Genomic DNA, 21,176 nt, shown 5'->3' with positions numbered 1-21,176 from the left:
ACAGAGTACTGTACAACTAAGGAAAAAATAACAATTTCGAAATATTGTGTTATATAAAACCTAGTTAAACATATGTTTATTAACATATGTCAAAATAAAGTGAAATAAAATCTCACAGCAGAAAAATAAAACAAGTTTTTCTAAGATATTGGAATATTTTCGGGCTATAATGAATACTTAATGCATTTTTAATACTAATAAAATGATGACAGGTTCCTGAAATGATTCAGCAAGTTAAGAAGAAAGCTCGCAGTAAGCAGTTGTTCTTAAAGCAACAAAAGAGCAAAATAAATAAATAAATAAATAAATATAAAGAAAGAAAGAAGGAGAGAGGGAGAGAGAGCGAGAGAGAGAGAGAGAGAGAGAGAGAATAAAAAAAGAGCAGGGGGTCCATGCAGATTTGCATGGCACCCTCTCCCCGGACCTGCAGAGGTCCAGGTTCCTGCAGACGTCACTGGTCCATGTCTATGTCTTTGTGTTCTCTCCACCTCCAGGAGGAGGAGAAGTGTCTCACCCAGCCGGGGGACAGGACGGGCCGGGACCGGTCTGCAGCCGTCGGATCGCATGGTGGACATCCTGATCAGCGCTTCTTTCTTGGATGATATGGGGGATCATTCAAAAAGTAAGACACCCCCCCCCCCCCTTCTTTTTTTTTTTCTTTTTAATTTTTTATTAAGTCTCATTATTATTATTATTCTGCTGTGAGTTTAGTTGGGGCAAAAACACAGCACAAATAATGAGAACAGGTTGTATCGCTTAATAATGTTGGAACAGTTTCTGGATGAAGTTTAAATGGAGCTCATTATTAAAAGAGTTGCACTCGTGCTTTTTTTTTTTTAATTTAATTTGTTTGTTTATTTTTCGTTCTTCTTCTTTCAGAGAAGTCGAGAATCGCTATGTGTGTGGGCTGTGGGAGTCAGATCCACGACCAGTACATCCTGAGAGTCTCCCCGGACCTGGAGTGGCACGCAGCCTGCCTCAAGTGCGCGGAGTGCAGCCAGTTTCTGGACGAGACGTGCACGTGCTTCGTCCGGGACGGAAAGACTTACTGTAAAAGAGATTATACGAGGTATAAAGCCGGCAGAGGTTTTCCTTTATATCATAATATTAAAAAAAAATAAAAATAAGAAAAGACTAAGATCCTGGTTTCGTCCTGTCCCAGGTTGTTTGGGATCAAGTGCGCAAAGTGCGCGCTGGGTTTCTGCAGCAGCGACCTGGTGATGAGGGCCCGGGACCACGTGTACCACATGGAGTGCTTCAGGTGCTCGGTGTGCAGCCGACACCTCCTGCCGGGGGACGAGTTCTCCCTGCGGGACGACGAGCTGCTGTGCGGGGCCGACCACGGGCTGCTGGCGGACCGGGGGTCCGCGGGGAGTCCGCTGAGCCCCGGTGCCCTCCAGAACAGCAGACCGCTGCACATCACAGGTAGTTTCTGTCCCCATTATTATTATTGTTGTCGTTATTATTGATAATAATATACAACATGTCCTCTCGGCCTTAGACCCAATCTCCGTCCGCCACCCGCCCCATCACCGGAACCACGTCCACAAGTCTGAGAAGACCACCCGGGTCCGGACGGTGCTGAACGAGAAGCAGCTGCACACCCTGCGGACCTGCTACAACGCCAACCCGAGGCCCGACGCCCTGATGAAGGAGCAGCTGGTGGAGATGACCGGCCTGAGCCCCCGGGTCATCCGGGTCTGGTTCCAGAACAAGCGCTGCAAGGACAAGAAGAAGTCCATCCTGATGAAGCAGCTGCAGCAGCAGCAGCACAGCGACAAGACCGTGAGGACAACAACAACAACAATAATGATATTAATGATAATAATAATAGTTTATCGTCTGAGCTTTTTAATCTAATAGGCCCAATGATGTCACCATATTTCAAAATATATTATTATTATTATTATAAAAGTTGGATTATTGTCTTTTTGCATCAATTTTGAAGCATGGTGATTCAATCAGTGGGCCCACTTGAAATAAAACCTTAGACAAGAAAATAATAATTTTAGAATAATTTTATTTAATTGACAGACTTTCACTGAAATCCTTTAATTAAGGTCATTTATTAATTTAACTATGTTTTACCAAATTATTAAAGTGCATTTTTGCATTTGTTTTTTAATCTGAACTAGTCAAATAAATCAAAAATAAATCTGCTTTAAATTTCAGAACTGCTCACAAGGATTTGCATTTTGCTTTCATTACAGATCAGTTCTGGGCATTCAACAAATTATTATGACATTGTTTATTTATTTATTTAGTTTAGTTTTTCATGTTTTTATTTTGTTCCTCCTGCAGAATCTGCAGGGTTTGACAGGCACCCCTTTGGTGGCGGGCAGTCCAATCCGTCATGACCACACGGTTCAGGGGAATCCTGTGGAGGTTCAGACCTACCAGCCTCCGTGGAAAACCCTCAGCGACTTCGCCCTCCAGACCGACCTGGACCAGCCTGCCTTCCAACAACTGGTACGCTGCTAATGATCACATCTCTTAAAACATAAAAAAAATGAGGAAACAAATCAAAAATGAGAAATATCTAAAGCTGGCTATACATTTATTTATAATAATGTGATGTTTAAGTCTTTAGTCTGTGGAAGACAAAGAGACGTGTTTAGGTTAGATGTGACCCACTATTAATAAAAACAAAAGAAAAATAATAGTGAAATTTGAAATTCTCACATAATTTGATCCATTCCATTATCTTAAAAACAATTCATACTTGTAAATTTGAAACCAAACAAAAGTATAAACGGGTATAAGGTTGGGGCTTTTGGTTAGATAGAGGCAGGCTAGAGGTCATGGGTTCGATTTCCAGCCCCTTGTTCAAGTGTCTTTGGGCAATCTGCTCACGAGTGTGTGCGTCAGAATATAGGACTATATAGCGTGGAAAACATCTAAAAGAATGTGCGTGTGAACATGTAGTGGTCAAAAGGTGAAATATACACAGCGGAGAATTTATTATTCATCAGTTCTCTTAAATCATTCTGGGCTTTAAACTGGGTTGCTTTAAAATAAATGGAAAAAGAGAAAAATTTGTTGGAAATATAATAAACAAATTCAAGTAAACTTGCTTTTAAATCCAGTAGTTTGAAATTATATTAAAAGTTGTGTTTAGTGGCCTCTTGATATCAGCTGCAGTCTTTAGTTTGATCATTTTTTTGATTATATTGGCATCACAACAAAAACAAAATGCTGAAATTTGGATTTCCCACACTCCCAATGTGACCTTCAACCACATTTGCATATTTAAAAATAATACCATACCAGTTTTATTTATAGAGCACTTTAAACACCCACAGGACCAAAGTGCTGTACACATAATAAAACAATCATAGTCAGATAATAAGTGATTAAAATGAACAGAAGTCACATAATAAAAGTTGTACACATACAGTACACATAAAACAATCATATAATCTCTTGCTATACATTTGGGACTCAAGCTAATTTAAGCTGTTAACATATTTTAAAATATATCCACATGCTGTGCTATAAATATGTTGAATTAAAGAAAATAGAAAAGAAAAACCAATACTTCTTCACAGCATGCATTTGTTTGAAAATCCCCTGGTTATTTAGTTTAAAATAACGTGCACAAAGGTGTTTTGTAGCAGCTTGATTTCATTTAATCTTTAATCTAATCAGTGATATTAGACTTAATATTTTCACCTTGGCCTCAACATTAAACAGAAAAGGGCAAAATGCTGAAGTTTAGCGTTCCCACATTCTGTTTGACCCAGAAGCACATTTGTTGTTTGCATTAAAAAAAACTAACAAGAAAGTTTATGTAATTAAAAAAAAAAAAAAAAAAAAAGAATTAGAACGAGTTGTTTTGACCCGTTCGCGTCCCTTTCAGGTGTCTTTCTCCGAGTCGGGCTCCCTGGGAAACTCCTCAGGCAGCGACGTGACCTCCCTGTCGTCTCAGTTACCGGACACGCCGAACAGTATGGTACAGAGTCCCGTCGACACGTGAGGAGCCAGCGGGGGTCAGCTGGAGGCCCCCCAGGAGTTCTCACCCCCCACCATCATCCACAAAGAAAGAGACATTCATTGACAAAGGATGGATTATGCTGCCGGACACATTCAGGTCCAGACTGAAGGATTTTGGTGCGTGTGTACATCTAACGGTGCTGGATGCACACGGACTCCTTGATGCCAACACCTGAGCCTGGACACGATGGGAATATGTGACGGGACTCGCGCACACACAGGGCCTGCATGTGCAGAAGGTCAAAGGTCACAGTGTTTGTAAGGAACCTCCGACCTGTGTAGCTGTGCATGATCTGTACCGACTCCTGTAAGTTATTGGATCAGAGGGGAGACGCGCTCTGCTGGCGTCTTCTCCAGAGCATAAGTTATTATTATGGATGTTATTTATTATGAGGGCAGACGTAGCTGAACGTATCAATAAAACAACTGCTTATTGCATGCATAATCCATCCGTTTCATAAATGACAAGTTTGAAAGTCGTTTTAAGACGCTTTTAGTAAAGGTTCAACAGCTTTTTCAGAGGCAATTGAAAATAAGAATTGTTTTTTTTTTAGTGAAATTGGAAAGTTTCAGTTTGGCTTCGAGTCTTGGCAGCTTTAATCTGCTTATATATTTGGCTTTACTCGGTTTGAGTCGAGTGGATCAGTGACTGATTGCTGACAAGATATTATTAAGCGTTTGCCCCCTGTGTCAGGGGTCACTGCATCAGGCACAATAGGCTGCAGCCACTTTAATCTGCCTGCTTGTGTATTTTGGGAGGTTTTGGATATTTACACTGGCTCTTATTTCTATTATTAAGGCTCCTTGCAGCCTGATCCAAGGCTTGCTTGTAGAAGTGATAAAATGACAAATTTGGTACTAGTTATATGATTTTAGTGCCATACATTTAGGCCTAGAGCTGAAAGTACAAGTCTAGACAGACTGAAGGCCGCAGCCGCCTCTTATCTCATTCTGGCATCACCTGTAAAGGATCCACAGAGTGGACTCTGAACAGAGCGCACGGAGACGCAGGGCTGAGGGGACTCCCGGCTTGCAGACGCATCCCGGCGTGCCTCGAGTTTATTTTCATTCCAGCAGGAATCCTGAACGACAAATAGCCTCTGGACAAGAGAGCATGCAGGTCAAGCTGGGACTGACACACTACACCTCAACAATTTGTTGGGGATGTTCAGATTTTATTCAGCGAAGGGAATGGGAGCTGCGGAAATACTTTGAACATTTGCGAAGGTTTATGACAATTATATAGAAAGTACACAAAAGAAGAATATTAGACATGCTCGCCACGAAGCTTAGGAATCTGTTGCCTTCAAAGTGGACCTCAACGCTTCCAGAGTGTTAAAATGAAAGACAACTTTTGGATGGTTGTCTAAAAGATATTCTAGCACAAAACTGCATAAATATGACTTTTTTTTTTTTTAAGAAAAGAGATTTTGTAAAACAAAAATAAATGATAAATCTCAGACTTTAAAGAAGCAAACCGATTCAAATTACTTTTTTCTTATCTGGAAAAAAATATGTCACGTGATACACGGACATGAAGGCAAAAAATGAACAATCGTGCTCCCTGTGTGTAAACAAACTGTAAAACAAGAGTGCATGAACAGAAGTAGTTTATTTAACATTATAAAGGCAAATAACAATAAATTATAAATGCTCCTAACATGAGAGTGAAACATACACGAATTAAACGAATCTCGAGCCAAATGTGCGACCGAACGTGTAACTGGCATTCTGAGGACTAGAGGAACTCTTCTAGTCGTCAACATTCAAAAATTTCACCAAGAACAATAAATTAACACAAAAAACGTTTAAGAAAAACTGTTTGGCAAATTAGAAAACACTGTCGAAGTAAACCTTTTATTTCTATCAAGAGAATAACAGACGCATAAATCCAAACAGCTTAGTTGTGTTCGGCGAACAACACAAAAAATAAAAGAAGTTATGTGCAAATTATTTTTATGGTCAGTGTAATATTTTACGAAATTCAAACAGATGCAACATATAATAAGGCTTGTCTGACAAACTGAACATTTTTTGATTTAGACCAAAACGCCAAGCCAAACGAACCCCCTCCACATTCTTACAGTGTCTTTAGCAACATTTAAGGTGTGCTTTTTGATGGAGGACCTCTCCATCACTCCTGCTTCTTGAGAAAAAACTGCAGAGCTGAATCCCACTGATCTCTTGGGAAGCGGACGGATAATTCGCAGTAATCCACCGTCCACTGGAAAACTACAATAGAAACAGACAAATTAGAGCAAGAAATTCACACACAAAAAAAAACCCTGCAACAGATGAACATTACCCATGCAAACAAGAATATGAATCTGTAAACAGACTTTAACTCACCCGTTTTACTGACTTTACAGTTCGAATCTTTTTCATTTTCAGCACAGTCCTAAAAACAGAAAACAAGCTTCAAGACGTGCTGCACGTTCCTGCATCATCTTTAATTATATAACAAAGCCCCACAGCACCAAGACAAACTGCATTACTCAACATTTAAAGCTGCTGTAACACTTCCACCTCGTCGTGATTTACTCAGCAAACACGACCGTCCAGGATTAACCCGCTCCACTCGGAGGAATGCTCCTGAGCTTAGCACGGTGGAGGGCAGCGGGGCAAGACGCCATGCATTATTGGTTTGTTTGAAAGAAACGACAATAGCTCGTCTCCGTCTGAATGGGAGTTAATCGGTGTTTAAACAGTGGTGGCTGCGGACTGGTGGTGGTGGTAGGGGGGGGAGTGGGGCGCTTGTCGTCAGAGGAAGATGAAGGAGAAGGAACTGTTTACCGGGAGTTGAACCAGTGGCAGGTAAATCCACCATGAAGGAATCCATTTATCTTTGTAAAAGCCCGCCTGTTACAGATTCACCGGCGGCTCAGACGAGCGGCTCGTCAATTAGCTAATGCACAGCTAATGTGATTATCTCAAGTGTGGAGAATAATCCAGATTTTTAGAGATTTTCTCTGGAAGTAAAAAATTCAGCTGGAAGAGGATAAGGTTACAAATCTAGGAGGGCAAATACTCAGTGTTTTTTTTGTTGCCTTTGCCTTCAGGTGCTTTTCTCTGCCTGTGTATACATTTGTGTAGATGTTCCCAAAATATGTCAAGAATCACTGGAGGAACTTTACTGAGAATGATGGGATGTCTACAACTGCCTAACTTGTGGAGCCGACTTGATTCAAGTCAAATTCTGTCAAATCTAGAATTTAATTTAAAATCTTCTGACCTACAAAGTCCTCAACAACCTAGCTCCATCTTATATTCGAGACCTTATTGTCCCATATTTTCCTAACAGAGCACTTCGCTCTCAGACTGCAGGTTTACTTGTGGTTCCTAGAGTTCCCAGAAGCAGAATGGGAGGAAGATCTTTCAGTTCTCAGGCTCCTCTTCTTGTGGAACCGACTTCCAGTGAGGCTGACACATTGTCCAGTTTTACGACTGGGATTAAGACTTTCCTTTTTGATAAATCCTATAGTTAGGGTTGGCTTGTTATGCTGCTATAGGCTTAGACTACTAGAGGACAAATTGACCACATTTCCTTAAATTATTGCTAAAACTGAATAGTTTTCATTTGATACTATTTCTATCTTAACATGTGATTCTTGACCTGCCATTGTGTATCTGTTCCTATCGAACTCAGCTGGACGAAGCAGATGACCGCTTGATCTGAGCCTGGTTCTGCTAAAGGTTTCTTCCTCATGAGGGAGTTTTCCCTTTCCACTGTCACCTTCATGCTTGCTCAACATGAGAGATCTGTGACAGATATAAAATTTGGTGTGGTAGTAGCTGAGCCTGATCCCCAACACATATTCTGAGTGTTTACAGACTGCACAAGATCTTTGCTTAAATGTTTTCCCATTACCTACTTTGTATGAAGTCAACTATGTGTTTGTTAGCAAAATATCTCAACTGCTGGACAGATTTAAATTAAACTTTAAGGGACTAATCACTGGTTGTACTTCTACGACTGATTAACTTTTGAAGCACACACTATTCAAGATGGCCGCCACAGCCACCTGAACTTGTAAAACACAAGAATGGTTATAATTCAGTCAATTTTCCACACGATGAACTAAAATTTGTTGTCGTAAAAGCAGAGACTTCACAATTCATACTTCCACTCTATTATACCGATTGTGTGACGCCTTTGCCTCAAACTTAATCAATGTTTTGAATTAAACCCATTTGTTAGCAAAATATGTCTTGGACCACAGGTCAGATTTTAATGAAACTGATTAACTTTGGTTTCTATAAAATTCAATTTGACGACTAAAGCTAATTGGCATTAGAGAACAGAAAAATGGCTTTGACTCGAGACAATTTTAGATACGAAGCTAAAATGTGATGAGGGAGTAACGGAGTCATTCACATACTGAGACATCTTGTGATAACACAGAGTATGTATTAAACGTCAACACATCTGTCATGTCTCAACACGACGATTTTAGTCCAAAACTCTCAACGTGAAAGGCCCTCTATTTACCTGAATGAAGGTGGCGAGCAGCACGCAGCTCATCTCCTGCTGCAGGATGACTTTGTTCTGAGAGTTGTTGTAGCAGGCCGAGATCAGGCTCGGAAACAGCACTCTGATGAGGCGCGGGTGGCTGAAGTACTGGAAGGGCAGCTGACACAGTTTCTGCAAGACGCTGGGCTGGCGGCCAGACTGCACGATCACCTGGAACACACAGCGAGCAGACGCCCAGTCAGTCCCTGATCCAGTCAGTGGCACTGCTGGCTGTAAATCACCACCGTATGCCCCGCCCACATGTAAAACTGCCACTAAAACAACACACAAACAGCCATTAGGAGGAGACCTGGGGGGGGGCAGAGTCTCCCGTTTCACAATCACACACTATAAAACACAATGATGGGGATGTCTTGTTGCAAAATGTCAATAGTGTGATGGTAACAGGAGGAAAATGTGTTGTCAGAGGCTCAAACTACACTTTTAAGTTTTGTGTTGAACTCTTTAAAAAAGGTTGAAACGTGACGTCAGGGCAGGACGAAGCTCAGGTGAAGAGGTCATTCACGGTGCAAACTTCAGCTGGTATTAACAGCATTCTTATCGCCCTAAACCAAACAACATCACAACCAGGTGACTGGAATTAAATCCCAAACCAACCCCAGACTTATTTATAGAAAAGGATAAAGAAAGGGGGGTCCAGTCGCCTCTGAGCTTGAGACGCCCATGAAAAACCATCCCAGAGGCAGGAGGTCAACGTGCCAAATCCCGGCTGCACAGCTTTACAGGTACAGGCTGCAGGACTACAGGCTCAGCATCAATGGAAACCAGAAGTCTTGAGTAAGGTCCCAGAGTCACAGTGACATAAATTCACAAGCTTTACAAGATTTTTTTTCTTCCCCTCCTCAAAATACACACTAATACTCTTCCACTGGCCGCCCCTTTGATAATGCACTCCAAGCTCGAGCAGCAGGATAAACAAAGCGATAAGTCATTGCTTTTTATCAGTTTGAAGTGAAGCTTCTCAGAGCTGACCTCGTTCCGTGTGTTCAAAAGGACTCAAAAACAGTTTCAGTTCCGATCACTTGTTAAAAAAAACTAAAAAAAACTCCACAGACTGGTCAATCCCAGCTTAAACACATTATAAACATTTTAAATTGTAAGCACTAATTTCTTTTCTCTACCTGAAACGTTTTACTTTGCGCGGATGCGTTTCAGTAGATTTGTCTGTTTAAATGTGAAAAACATGTTTTTTTTGGCGTGCATCAACTTATTTTCCTAAAGGAATTTAAGACTTGAGAAAATCTATGTACTGAAGGAAAAAAGCTGTTTTCTTTTAGAGCTACTTTCTTTCAGGGCATTTTCTTCACTAAACCAGATTATGATCATATTTAATCTTGTTTGTTAAGACGATTCGCCCAAAGACAAACTGGGAGCACCAGAACTCAAAAACCATAATTCTGCAAAAGAAGAAGAAGAATCTATTTAATTCTTGTTTGAATCCTGAGCGTTTATGTATCATAATTTAACACCGCAGCAAGCAGAGGATGTTTGAGCTGGAGCTCTTAGGTGATCCGACCCACAAATCTCCCGGCAATCTCATAATCCTCCACCAGGCATCTTCATTCCATCTTCAGCTGCTTAAACAAATTGTCCACCCTCAAGTGCCTCATGAAGAGACATGACATAAAACAAAGACATGGGAGTCTGGAGGTAGAAACAAAATTGTGCCTGCCAATTTTCCAAACTTTTACCAGGTGGAGAGGTACAACCGAGTCTGAAAACACGAACCGAGAGCTCAGCTGAAGTATCTCCAGCTCGAAGCTCAGTGTCAGATAACTCAACTGGCATCTGGTCCACATTTCAAGCAGAACTCGGAGCAAACTCAAGTGTCTTGGCTGCTCTGTTCTTTCTTACGTTCAAAAGATGTGGCTTCTTTCAGACAGCTTTATGGTGCCTTTATTACATAACTTCCCCACTGTTCCCAGTGACAACAAAGACTGTGTAAAATTAATGTCCCGAAACAGATTCCTGGGAAAAATGAGAAGGAAGAACAAACCGTCGTTAAGCCAGATTAATCAATGGGCGGAAAAAGAAATAGTTCTTTCAGCCTGCATCTTTAAATTGTATGAGCAACATTCCTTAATGCACAAAATAGTTACAATAATACATCTGACGTGCTGAGGACATTAATGTTTAGAAATATTTGTTATTTGGTCCAGACAACCCAAACACTTCCAGAGGAACTAGGGTGGGAGAAGGATCGTTTATCTGACGCTCAAATCCTCAAAATAAACCAGATCCAGCAGAACGCCTTCACAGATAAGACAGGCTGCACGGCAGACAGCACAAAGTAAAAACAAACAAACAAACAAAACCGTTTAGTGCTTTTTTACAACTTCCACGGCTTCTTGAAGTCTGCGCAGGACGCTGTGTAAACCGTCTTTGGACAATGTTAGTGGCAGACATTGACAAAGACACTCCAACTTGACGTTTCAGGTGACCGTCGGCTGGTTTTAAAGCTCTGTGAAAACCCCACTGTTTACACAATAAACCTTAATAACTCTCATTTATCTCTATGAGCTGATGCTGTCATTCCAGCTCAGATCCAACTGCTGATAATTCTGCTCTGAAACCAAGCTGACGACAGCGTTGCAGACAAATGGGAACCTCTCAATGAGAGGTTTGCGAGGATAAAAATGTCCTCAGCTTCACTTAAAGTTGGACCTGCGTTCACCCTTGAAGCAGAGTGTAAATCATGCGCCGCGCTAACAATCAGACATTCTCCTGCCAGTTAGTGGAGCGTGCTTGTATGTCACCGTTTCTCTGCCTGTGTTTACTCTGCCGGGTGATGCACTGAGTGTATTTCCCCGCTGCTGGCTCCCAGTGGTCTGTACGAGCTGCACTTACCCCGCAGGCAGTGAGGGCTAGGTTGTCTTGGCAGTAATGGACTGCTGAAGGAAGACTTTCAACATCAGGTTAACAGGAATTATAGACCTAAAGCCCGACTTGGGCCTGCAGGGTGGAGGAAACGCCCTCAAAGAGAATGGGAAGAAGAGGACTGACCCCACCGATAAGGCAGAGTCCTGGAGATGTGTGTATTGGATGTTCTGTCTGGAGACGAGTCGAAGCTCAAGGGACGGCTGCCGGTGCAAAGAAAACAATTTTTGAAATACAAGCACAAAGGGGTCTCGGAAGGCATCGCAGGGCAACCAATACGGCTACATTAAAACATCCGTAAACATGGGGAAATTAGACCCAATTGTGTGTGTTTTTAAGACATAATAGCCTTTGTGAAGCTCAGTCTGCTTGTGTGGGAGCGGCAGCTTTCAATGAACTAAAGAAAAAACAATGTTTTCATAAGATTTCCACACTCTGAAATTGCTTTTGTTCTAAAAAAAAAGATATCTACCCAGAATCAAGTGGGTTAACATGTCACCATTTTACAGTTACCGTCAGCCAAAAGCTCCAACTCATCATCACTGTGGATGAATCATGAATGAATCACTGTTGTTAAAGACATGAAGATTACCGGGATGTCTCTCCTCAGAGAGAAAAAAGGAAGTAGATATATGTCAGTGACAACATCAATTTAATTAGCTCTGTTTGTTTGTCAGAAGGTCTCTACAGACGCACTCAAATAACAAAGAAACATATGGCTACATGGCTCGATTGCCCCCATAAGCAGAGACGCTCAAATAAAAACACAAAAGCCTGCATATGTCACTCTCCTGATGTGTATGTGTGTGTGCGGCAAGTTGAATAATTCATGCCCCTCCAAAGCAGAGGGAATACATCACTACATATAGGGGCTGCTTCTAAGATCTGCTTTTTATGAGCAGCTCTATTTCTAAAGCGTGTATATAAACAAAAGCTGGTGTGTCGACAGTGAATCAGCAGTCTTCGGGACGGCAAAGGGCCTCGGGTCGGGCCGCTTTTTTGTCCTGCCAGTGCTTACATTAGCTCAAGAAAAGCTCAAGCTGCTCTAAATATTCTGCTTGAAGCCATCCATCTTGGTGCAGAACCGAATGGACGCGTTCCAGGAACTGGACCACTGGCAAGGATCAACCGTGTGAAGTTGTGGTGGATCCTGTTTCCTGACAATCTACACCCAAAAACTCTTCTTTTTTTTTAAAGCAGGTTTAAAAGGAGTTTTGTTGTCATTTCTTCGCCATTAATGAAAGGATTCTGGCCAAAAGAAAATCACAACTTTCAAGGATTCAAGGTCCTATATTGTCATTCGCATCTCATGTGGTACACGAGGTGGAACGAAACTGTGTACACAGGGTCCCAGTTACATCAAACAATAGCAAAAATATAAAGTGTAAAAAGTAACAGTAAATTAGGATCTAAGATATAAACTAAGACACTAAATGATTGTCCAACGGTACACTAAAAGATCTAAGATATATGCTAAACACTAATAGTGTAAAACAATGCACCGAACAGCAGCAGCATGATTCTCATAGGTTCGGTTCGGCTATAATTTACACGCTTAATGCGAGCGGAGTCGGACTCGGAGCCCCAAAACTAACATAAACTGGGATTTATTCAAAGCATGCAACAAACAATACAGCAACAAGGTGCCAAAAGTGAAATAGAAATAAATCTACAGCAGCAAGGTCCTATTGGCAGAGTGGTTCTGATGACAGTGAGGCTCTCTTAGCAACATGGTCACGTTGGCACCATGGTGATCGGTTAGCGGCGTGGTCTTGTTAGCAGCGTTAGCAGGTCCTGTCGCACATGTTATTTTAGCAATGCTGTTCTCAGCTGAGTGTCTCACAATTAGTAGTTTATCAAATGCTGAATTCAATTAGCCCTTATTCAATTACTACTTATAATATGCTAATTAAATCTGCAATGACCAACAAATGCTAATTCTGCACATTCAGATAATTAGATTAGCTTGTAGGGAGGAACAGCAGGATGTCACAGGTCAAAAGGGAAGTGACTCGGTAATAAGGCTATAAACTGTAACGTTGGGTTTGCAATCAGGTAGACATAAAATGTGATATCAGACACTGAAGCTGTGACTGTCGCTCGTGTGGCTCAGACTAATCAAAGCCCAGCCAACTGTAGCAGGACTAATCAGGGGCCCGATAGACGGGCCATTCATGACAGCCAGCCACACAGCAGCCAGGTCTCTGCTCCATCACTTCCTGCTCACTTCCACACAGCCTCCTAAGTAGTTGTAACATTGAGGCAAGCAGACTGCCCAGCTCCGGGGGGGTGGGGGAGACAAAGGCTCACTCTGTGGTACAAAAGACGACACACAGACCAACGGCAGGAAGGTGCCAAGGCATGAATCTTTAAACAGGTGCTTTTTGTTACGATTACAAAACTACACCCTTTTTCTGACTAATAATACATGAGAAGAAGAATGGTAACATGATATCATCAAGCTTTTCATCCTAAATAGACAACTTTACACAACTCAGGGTGTTTTAATGAAACCCGTCCCAGAGAAAATAATCACACGACACACAAAAAAAAGAAGAAAATTTTAGAAATTCAGTAACATCTGAAATCAGGTTTGATGCACGATCAAACTGATGGTCAAGTGTATTGCTTGCTTTATTATTACTATTATTTTTTACAAGTTAAATACTGCTATCTTCTCCGATTTTACGATTTTACGGCTTGTTTTTAAAGATTTAAAAGGTCTGGCCCCGTCATATTTATGTGATCTTGTTAACATCTACACTCCAGTAGGAGCACTCCGGTCTACCAACCTGTTCCTCTTAGATGTCTCTAGATCCAAACTGAAGTCCAGAGGTGATCGGGCTTTTTTCAGCCACTGCTCCAAAACCGTTGACCAGTTTACCTGATCGTTTAAAGACAGCTAAGACTGTGGAGACGTTTAAATCTTTGCTTAAGACTCATCTTTTGTCCCTGACGTTTGATCCAGGCTGAGTCTGAGAACCAGTTAGATGATTTTTCCTGTTGTTGTGTTTTATTGTTAACTTTTTTGTTTCCCTAGTGACACAAGATGTATTTTCTTGTTCTTCTTTCTTGTTTTAATTTTAATTTGACTAAACTGTATAGCACTTTGGTCAACTTCTGCTGTTTTTATGTGCTATATAAATAAATTGACGTCTTCCAGCCTTTTTTTGGGACAAATTTAAAGCTTTTTATAAATAAAAAAATAAAAGATAAACATACTGCATGTTACCATAAGGACTGATTGCAAAAAGTCATCTGAAAATGCTTTAGTTGGTTTCAAATATTATACAATGAAAAATAAAAAATACAATTTGTAAAAACTAATAAATAATTTTTTATCTTATGCTTTTTATAACTTAAGTTCCAGTCTTTATATTTGTCACTTAAATACAAATTAATAAAATAAAATAAAAAAATAAAATAAAATGGTGTTTTAGATTTGACTTGTTTTAATACTACATTTGTTGTCAGTTTAGTTGTTTATTTTACCTGGTTGTCAGGATGGTTGACAGTAAAGTAGCCCACACAGATGATGACTTCGTGCAGCAGGTCTTCAGATGAATGTTGGGTGCAGTACCACAGCAGCGAGCTGACGATGTGTCGGAAAGCCAGAGAGAGGCCTTCAGCTCCTAGAACAGACTGAGCAACAGACAAACCATGTCAGTGTGCGGCCGCAGGACTTTTTAAATGTGGACGGTGCGTGACAACTTCACGATGTGAAGCAATAAAAGGTTATACGTTTTTGCTGGTAGAAACATACATGGTTAAAGTGTATAAGCAAATCAAACAGGGTCCAACCGTAAAGCAACTCAATCCTACTTAGAAGTTAAGATACTAGGTGGAGCACGCGGACATTATTTATTAAACATGTCAGTGTGACGGAGCGCCGTAAGATCATCGTAATTTGTTCTGGAAGTTTGGGTGTGTCTGCGTCGTAACGTTTATAAACACCTGAGGAACTTAAAGCTGGCGTCAAGTCCCAAAACAAAACATTTAGTCATTTTTTTTATTTAAACGGTATTAAAACAATTTTTGTTACAATTATTTTATTTTAGCTAATTTTAACTAATTGTAACGAAGTTACATTGTTCCGCCTGAAAGCACCCTCTAAGAAACCTGGTAAATTACACTGCTTGGATCTTTTTAAAATCTGCATCTAAAAACCCATTTCTGGAAGCATCAGGAGAACGAGTTCAAGCTCTGAATTTTGATCAGTCTACTTCTATGAATGTGAAGAAGCTGTTGCAGTGAAGTAATGCGAAACACAAGGTGATTACGAATCGGAGCCAAAAAAAAAAAGGGCAACATAATTTAAAATGTTCATAAAATTGCGGCAGAGAAACACTTTCATTTCCAGCTGTTTTGAGTTGCCTGAACGTGGCGGGTCAGTGACAGGAAGCTGCTTCAAAGTAATTACCCCAAGGCATTAAAATAATTAACGGCATTCTGGCTCGCTTCTGTGGCTCTCAGTCTGTGTGGTGACTTAGCACAGTGAAGCTGTCGCCCCGTCCTCCACAGGGTGGATAATGTATTGCCGTGCGTACAGTGATAATCACTTGTGCTCCATCCTAATGTCAAACCCACTGGTTTCTACTCAACCTCCAAAAAAAAAGAGAAAGACCCAAGGTCAAAGGGCACCATTGTTTATGTCCACAGGTCAGCTTAGTTCCTAAAATAACAACTCCTTTTAAAATGTCTCTTTACTAATCAACTAGCATTAATTTGACCACAAGCATAGATTTATTAAAATAAAGGAGTATAGTATATATTTGTTAGAAACTTCATGTAACCTATTTTTTTAAAAGTTAGACCTCTTGCCGCACCTAGTAAAATAAAATGTTGCAGCCAAGGGAAATGCTTGCTCAAACAAACGGCACCTGTATAAAAAGAGAAAACCTATTTTGTAAACTTGATAAATGATATACATTTATATATATATTTTTACCTGGAAGGCAGAAAGGTCAAGAAGGGCATAACTGTTGAGGAAGCGAATGCCCTGCAGAGCCACCTGGATGACCTCAGGGCTGTAGGGTTCTTGACTCTGAGACGCGGACTCTGGTGAGAAACTGTGCAGCAGAATACAATACAGGGTGTGCACCACTCCCACCAAGTCTGTGGACTGCAGCAGGGCTGTGAGTCCTGTTGGGTCCTGGCGTTTGTTGTCAAATATACTGGGAGCACTAAAGGGGAAGAAAGAAGAAGCATACTGTATGTTTTGAAGGAATAAAAAAAACGGATAAACTACCGGTACATAAACTCTGGATTACAGGACTCCAAAAGAAAATACTTGAACATGTTGGCAACTAAGGTCAGAAATATATTTTGTGAGTTTAGTGTTTAATTTAGTTTAATATCAGATTAAATAAAGATGACTTTATTCTATATTTATGAAGTTAGCACTTCTGTTAAAAGCCAACAAAACTGACTGCTTTGACAGGAGAAATGCATATTATTTGTTTTTTATTTGTTTGTTTGTGTTTTGTTTTGCATTTGTGGTAAATTTCTGGTGGAGATGCACTCTCAAAGTGAAATTTCCAATAAGGGAATCCTTGTGTGTTTGTGTGCATGCAAATCTGTCTAAAATGGTGTGGAGGTTACTGTTGATGCTTTAAAACATGAGAATGGTAGATGAAGGTTTTTTTTACTGTTCTTGTATTGCTCTCAATATAACAAGTATTTATATGCATCCATAATATTGACAAGTGACAGAAAAGCAATGTACAGCTCAGCAAAAGTATATATTGTATATAAAAAATGATGAAGCAGCATCTCGCATTATTCAGCTCACAGTAAACATTCCTGATCATTTGCAGCTATATTGTCTCACTGGCAGATTTTTCAGCCTCTCTGATGGATGACCGGCTCCACAAACAATTCTCAGATGTGTTCTTATGTGCTACGATGTCTAGAACATTTTCAGATTGCCCTAAACTACAATGGGAGGAAAATCAATCGGACTATGAGCTCATACTGAACTGTTTGCAGAATTCTAGTTAAATGTTTTAAGCTCTTTTGATTTTTAAAAATTTTTTTAGTTAGTTTATTTGACAGGGACAATGCACACAAACATAGAACAGAACAAGTCTGTGACTGATGCATTGCACAAAGAGTATATAGCTACAGCTAATTCACAACTCCAGTCCCTATTCTGACTCAAGTATAGCTAATTACAAACCAGATTAGCTAAAAATGGTGGCTTACAGGATTGTGGTCTTGTCTCATTTCAACAGTAAACACTATAACGAGGTGACGTGCAGCTCATTCTAGTAATTTCAAGGTAGTAGATTTAACTGAGTAACCTAACAAGGTGCTGAAAGCTTTAACTTCTTATACACAAAGTCGATTTACTTGAATCCGAGCGATACGACTTCATCAATACCCAAGAAAATAACAGTGTCTTTTTTATTTTTAGGCAAGAATGGGCATACTAGTACCGTTTATCAAATGTAAAACTACCTTGTTGCACTGATGGAATCAAGCTTACTCCAGCTTCCGTAGAAATCCCCTCAGTCACTGCAAGCAGACAATTTAAGACTACGGCAGCAGCTCCATCTATGATTTGCAGCTCTGTAGAACGGAGGGTGTGTGACCTCGACATGAAACCTACAGTGCATGCTGATACTTGATGTTAGCCAACAGGCTTTGTGTGAAATATGCTGCTAGGCAAGAACACAGCCTCTAAATGCTATTATAATCCCCTGACACAGCAACTGGCATGGTCCAAATATTATTCAGGCCTACTAAGTGATTTTATAGACGACGCTCAGAGAACAGGGCTCAGAGGATGCTGCATCGACTGCAAGCTCTTCAAAGAGGTTTTCTTACAAATTTTATGAAATTAACATTGTTTTAGTTGGTACTAAAACAATGGGTCATTGTTTATGTACTTTAGAGCTTGTAAGATGAAGCAATAATCCTATAAACAGCTAGAATCTATGTAACAACTAAAACACCTAGCAGCTCATATCAAGTTTTTATTTTTATATTTTATTTATTTTTTTGCACAGCATGGCATAAGAATACCTGGTTCTGATGCTACACTACCATTCTTTGAAGTCAGGACTTGTGCTGATGTCCCTTGGTGTGACTGTGTGCTTAGCCTCTGTCAGCGGCGCCACTGAACCTCTCTGTATGGAGGTCACCATGGCACATGTGGGTGGGCTCCCCCCACCACTGCTGCAGGCTAAGGTTTATGGTGAGTGACAGAGCACTGGGTCAAGTAGATGCCTATCTCTATCTGAGGTAACCAGCTTGCTGGCTGGAGTAAATGACTGGCTGGCTGATTGCAGAGTAGCCACACTCTTTGTTTGAGTAACCATGAGCTTGTCTTTATGAACACTACTGACAATGAAGTGACAATAGTTACTTGGTGTCTGTCATTACTAGGACAGAGACAAGGGTGTGTGTTTACAGACGATCAAGAGATCAGAGATGTTTAAGGAGTGTAATAAGAAACAAACTCACCGTCCAGTTATGACAAAGCACAATTTACACATGCTATACAGCAGAGCTGATGCTTGCTGGAGGAACGCAGACATCTTGGGGTGCTCGTCTACAGGGCCTTGGACTGACAAGAAGCACCCATACAGCTTGTCAATCAAACCCATGTTCACCACATAGCTAGAATAAACAGATAAGAACAAACACATTACATGGTTTATTACATAGGCAGCTAAAACACACTTTGTTTGAAACACTTTAAAAAGGTTCTTTCACCCAAGCAAACAAAGGCCTTTTCTGTTCATTCTCCCACAGCACTGCAAGTGTAAGCCAATCTCTCACCTAAGCCCTCCACCTTCTGCTATTACTGTGATATCTACAATTTGTCTTTGCCAATGACAGGACTCATGATCATGTTCCCTGTACTCTTTCAGCCACAAATCACCCCTAATAGTGTCATTAGAAGGCTGTTGTGGCCTCTGTGCCAGCCCTGCTCTGAGCCCTTGACAGTCTGCTGACCTGGGGCTAGTCTTCTCAAAACTTCTGGTATGCAGAGACCTTGAAGCATTGACCGCTTATGAAAATCTAGACAGCCCTGCAGATGCCAAGCATGTCAGAGTTCTTAGCCTTGTTGCTGCTTTAACTTGTCACTCGTTTTAGATTTGGCTTGTTCTTAGAATTATCACTGAGTGAAATCTTCTCAAAGCAGGTGATTACCGGCACGCATGGCAACACCCCGGCACCTCAGGTCATCTGACATCGTGAACCAAACTCCACTGCTTTGTTTGACCTCTTCTACACATTTATGCAAGTTTAAAAAAAGCTATTCCTAAAACTTTGTCTAGTGACAGATCATAGTTTTAAAAGATTGCAACGATAAAACTTATCATTAGCATAAAAAAAGGGAATTGAGAAACTAAATTAGCAGCAAGGAAATTTATAGCCCAACATTCTAGAAAGGGTTTGCAGAGCTTAATATGTTTTTATCTTTTGTTCTTCCTCACATATACATTAAAAGACGGTTGATGTAAATCTTGTGTTCGCACTTGAGATTATCAGACTGACGACACCATTTTTCTCAGACACCCCCTTCCCCATCCACCCCCTTATTTTGGGGTTACAACTGGGTCAGTGGATGAGATTGGTGGGCCTGTGCAGCTGCTCTGTTCAGATGAATCATGGTTTGTGGGAGGGATGGTGGAAAGACTGCACTAGCCCACCAGGCTTTGCGCCATTGGGCCTGCCTTTCCTCATGGTCCACATTTCTCTATCACAGCCACGACTCCTACAGTCCAGGCCAACAGAGCCAGTTGAAATGCCAGGTTCAAGGGGATCTTTCAAAGCTATGGAAGTGCTCTTTGTTTATGTGACTTTGCAAGCCCCCACAGAAACCGATATTACTTAAAATGTGTTTCTGGATGTGCAGAAAACGAACATGCTGGAAAAGCGCCAGAGCACACCTCATTCTCACACTACTCCCATTTTAACAAGACACTGCTTGGACCTTTTCCAAGTGATCTGACATTTTGTTAGCCTATTCCTTACATGTGGCATGCTCTTGAGGAAATCGGATGTTGACTAATTCTTAACACGGTAGAGAAGAGCGCAGGAGAAGTGTACTTAAAGAGGTAAAAAGGTTGAAAGGTGAGAAAAGGAGGTGGAGGAGGAAGTGAAACAGAGTTACACACACACTTTTAAAAGCTAAATACCTGATTAGATCTTGGGCACGAGTGTTAAGGGACTCCGCTGCAGAGCTTTTGGCCTTGACATCTGAAGAGGGGATCCATGGGTTTTCGGAGTGTCCTGACTCGGAAGTGCGCAGCCACAGGGAGTCCAAGATGGTGGCAATGGTCTGAAGCAGGCCTGTTGTGAAACCTTCAAAGACTTGTTTGTTTACGCTGCGACCAAAAATGGATTTGTCTTCATCTGGAACATACAGCTGTTAAAACAGGACAAAATGTTAAAATATCTGAATTAATAACCATGTCTGAGCTGCATCTGCTGGTTTTCTGGTCTTTTAATAAAACCTGATGCTAAGAAGCTTCTGTAGAGATTTTACATCAAGTAAAAGTTATTTAGTTAGCACAAACGCTAATGTTAAAAGGCCAGGGGGGTTTATAAGAAACAATTTAAACATGTGCGTCAAATTCAATTCAATTCAGTTTATTTATATAGCGCCAAATCACAACAAAGTTGTCTCAGGGCACTTTACAGGAACATTCACATACATAGAAAGGCCATTTAGTAAAGTTCTCTATCTAAGGAGGCCAGCAGACAAGTTGAATATTGGCTTCGTAAATAAACAATTAACCAGGTTGATAATTAACCATAT

General features: G+C 40.8%; 2 protein-coding genes across 3 annotated transcripts in view; one reads left to right on the top strand and one right to left on the bottom strand.

Annotated features, from left to right (window-relative positions):
• The first annotated feature begins 517 nt into the window (after positions 1-517).
• On the top strand, positions 518-4,485 carry isl2a (ISL LIM homeobox 2a). 2 transcript variants are annotated; one of them, XM_037682903.1, is made up of 6 exons: positions 518-622; positions 880-1,069; positions 1,163-1,425; positions 1,502-1,785; positions 2,302-2,469; positions 3,860-4,485. In XM_037682903.1, exons 1-6 carry the CDS (start codon positions 565-567, stop codon positions 3,974-3,976), a joined length of 1,080 nt encoding a protein of 359 aa, XP_037538831.1. In that variant the 5' UTR covers positions 518-564; the 3' UTR covers positions 3,977-4,485. The 2 variants fall into 2 exon arrangements, with proteins under 2 accessions (XP_037538831.1, XP_037538832.1); XM_037682904.1 differs by having other exon boundaries at positions 1,163-1,428.
• A 1,564-nt stretch (positions 4,486-6,049) lies between these two features.
• scaper (S-phase cyclin A-associated protein in the ER) overlaps positions 6,050-21,176 on the bottom strand; it is a 71,059-nt gene continuing 55,932 nt past the window's right edge. Inside the window, exons 25-31 of the mRNA XM_037683519.1 lie at positions 20,554-20,783; positions 18,869-19,024; positions 16,350-16,584; positions 14,894-15,043; positions 8,483-8,674; positions 6,343-6,391; positions 6,050-6,225 (exon numbers count right to left, since the gene is read on the bottom strand). Coding sequence (XP_037539447.1) covers positions 6,128-6,225; positions 6,343-6,391; positions 8,483-8,674; positions 14,894-15,043; positions 16,350-16,584; positions 18,869-19,024; positions 20,554-20,783 — 1,110 coding nt within the window. The 3' untranslated portion in view covers positions 6,050-6,127. The remainder of the gene's footprint in view (positions 6,226-6,342; positions 6,392-8,482; positions 8,675-14,893; positions 15,044-16,349; positions 16,585-18,868; positions 19,025-20,553; positions 20,784-21,176) is intronic.

The sequence above is a fragment of the Nematolebias whitei genome, chromosome 10 (genome assembly GCF_014905685.2).
Source record: "Nematolebias whitei isolate Nwh7 chromosome 10, NemWhi1, whole genome shotgun sequence".
Classification (NCBI taxonomy): domain Eukaryota; kingdom Metazoa; phylum Chordata; class Actinopteri; order Cyprinodontiformes; family Rivulidae; genus Nematolebias; species Nematolebias whitei.
The sequence above is the reverse complement of the archived record's forward strand: the minus strand, read 5'-3'. Positions and strand labels throughout refer to the sequence as shown.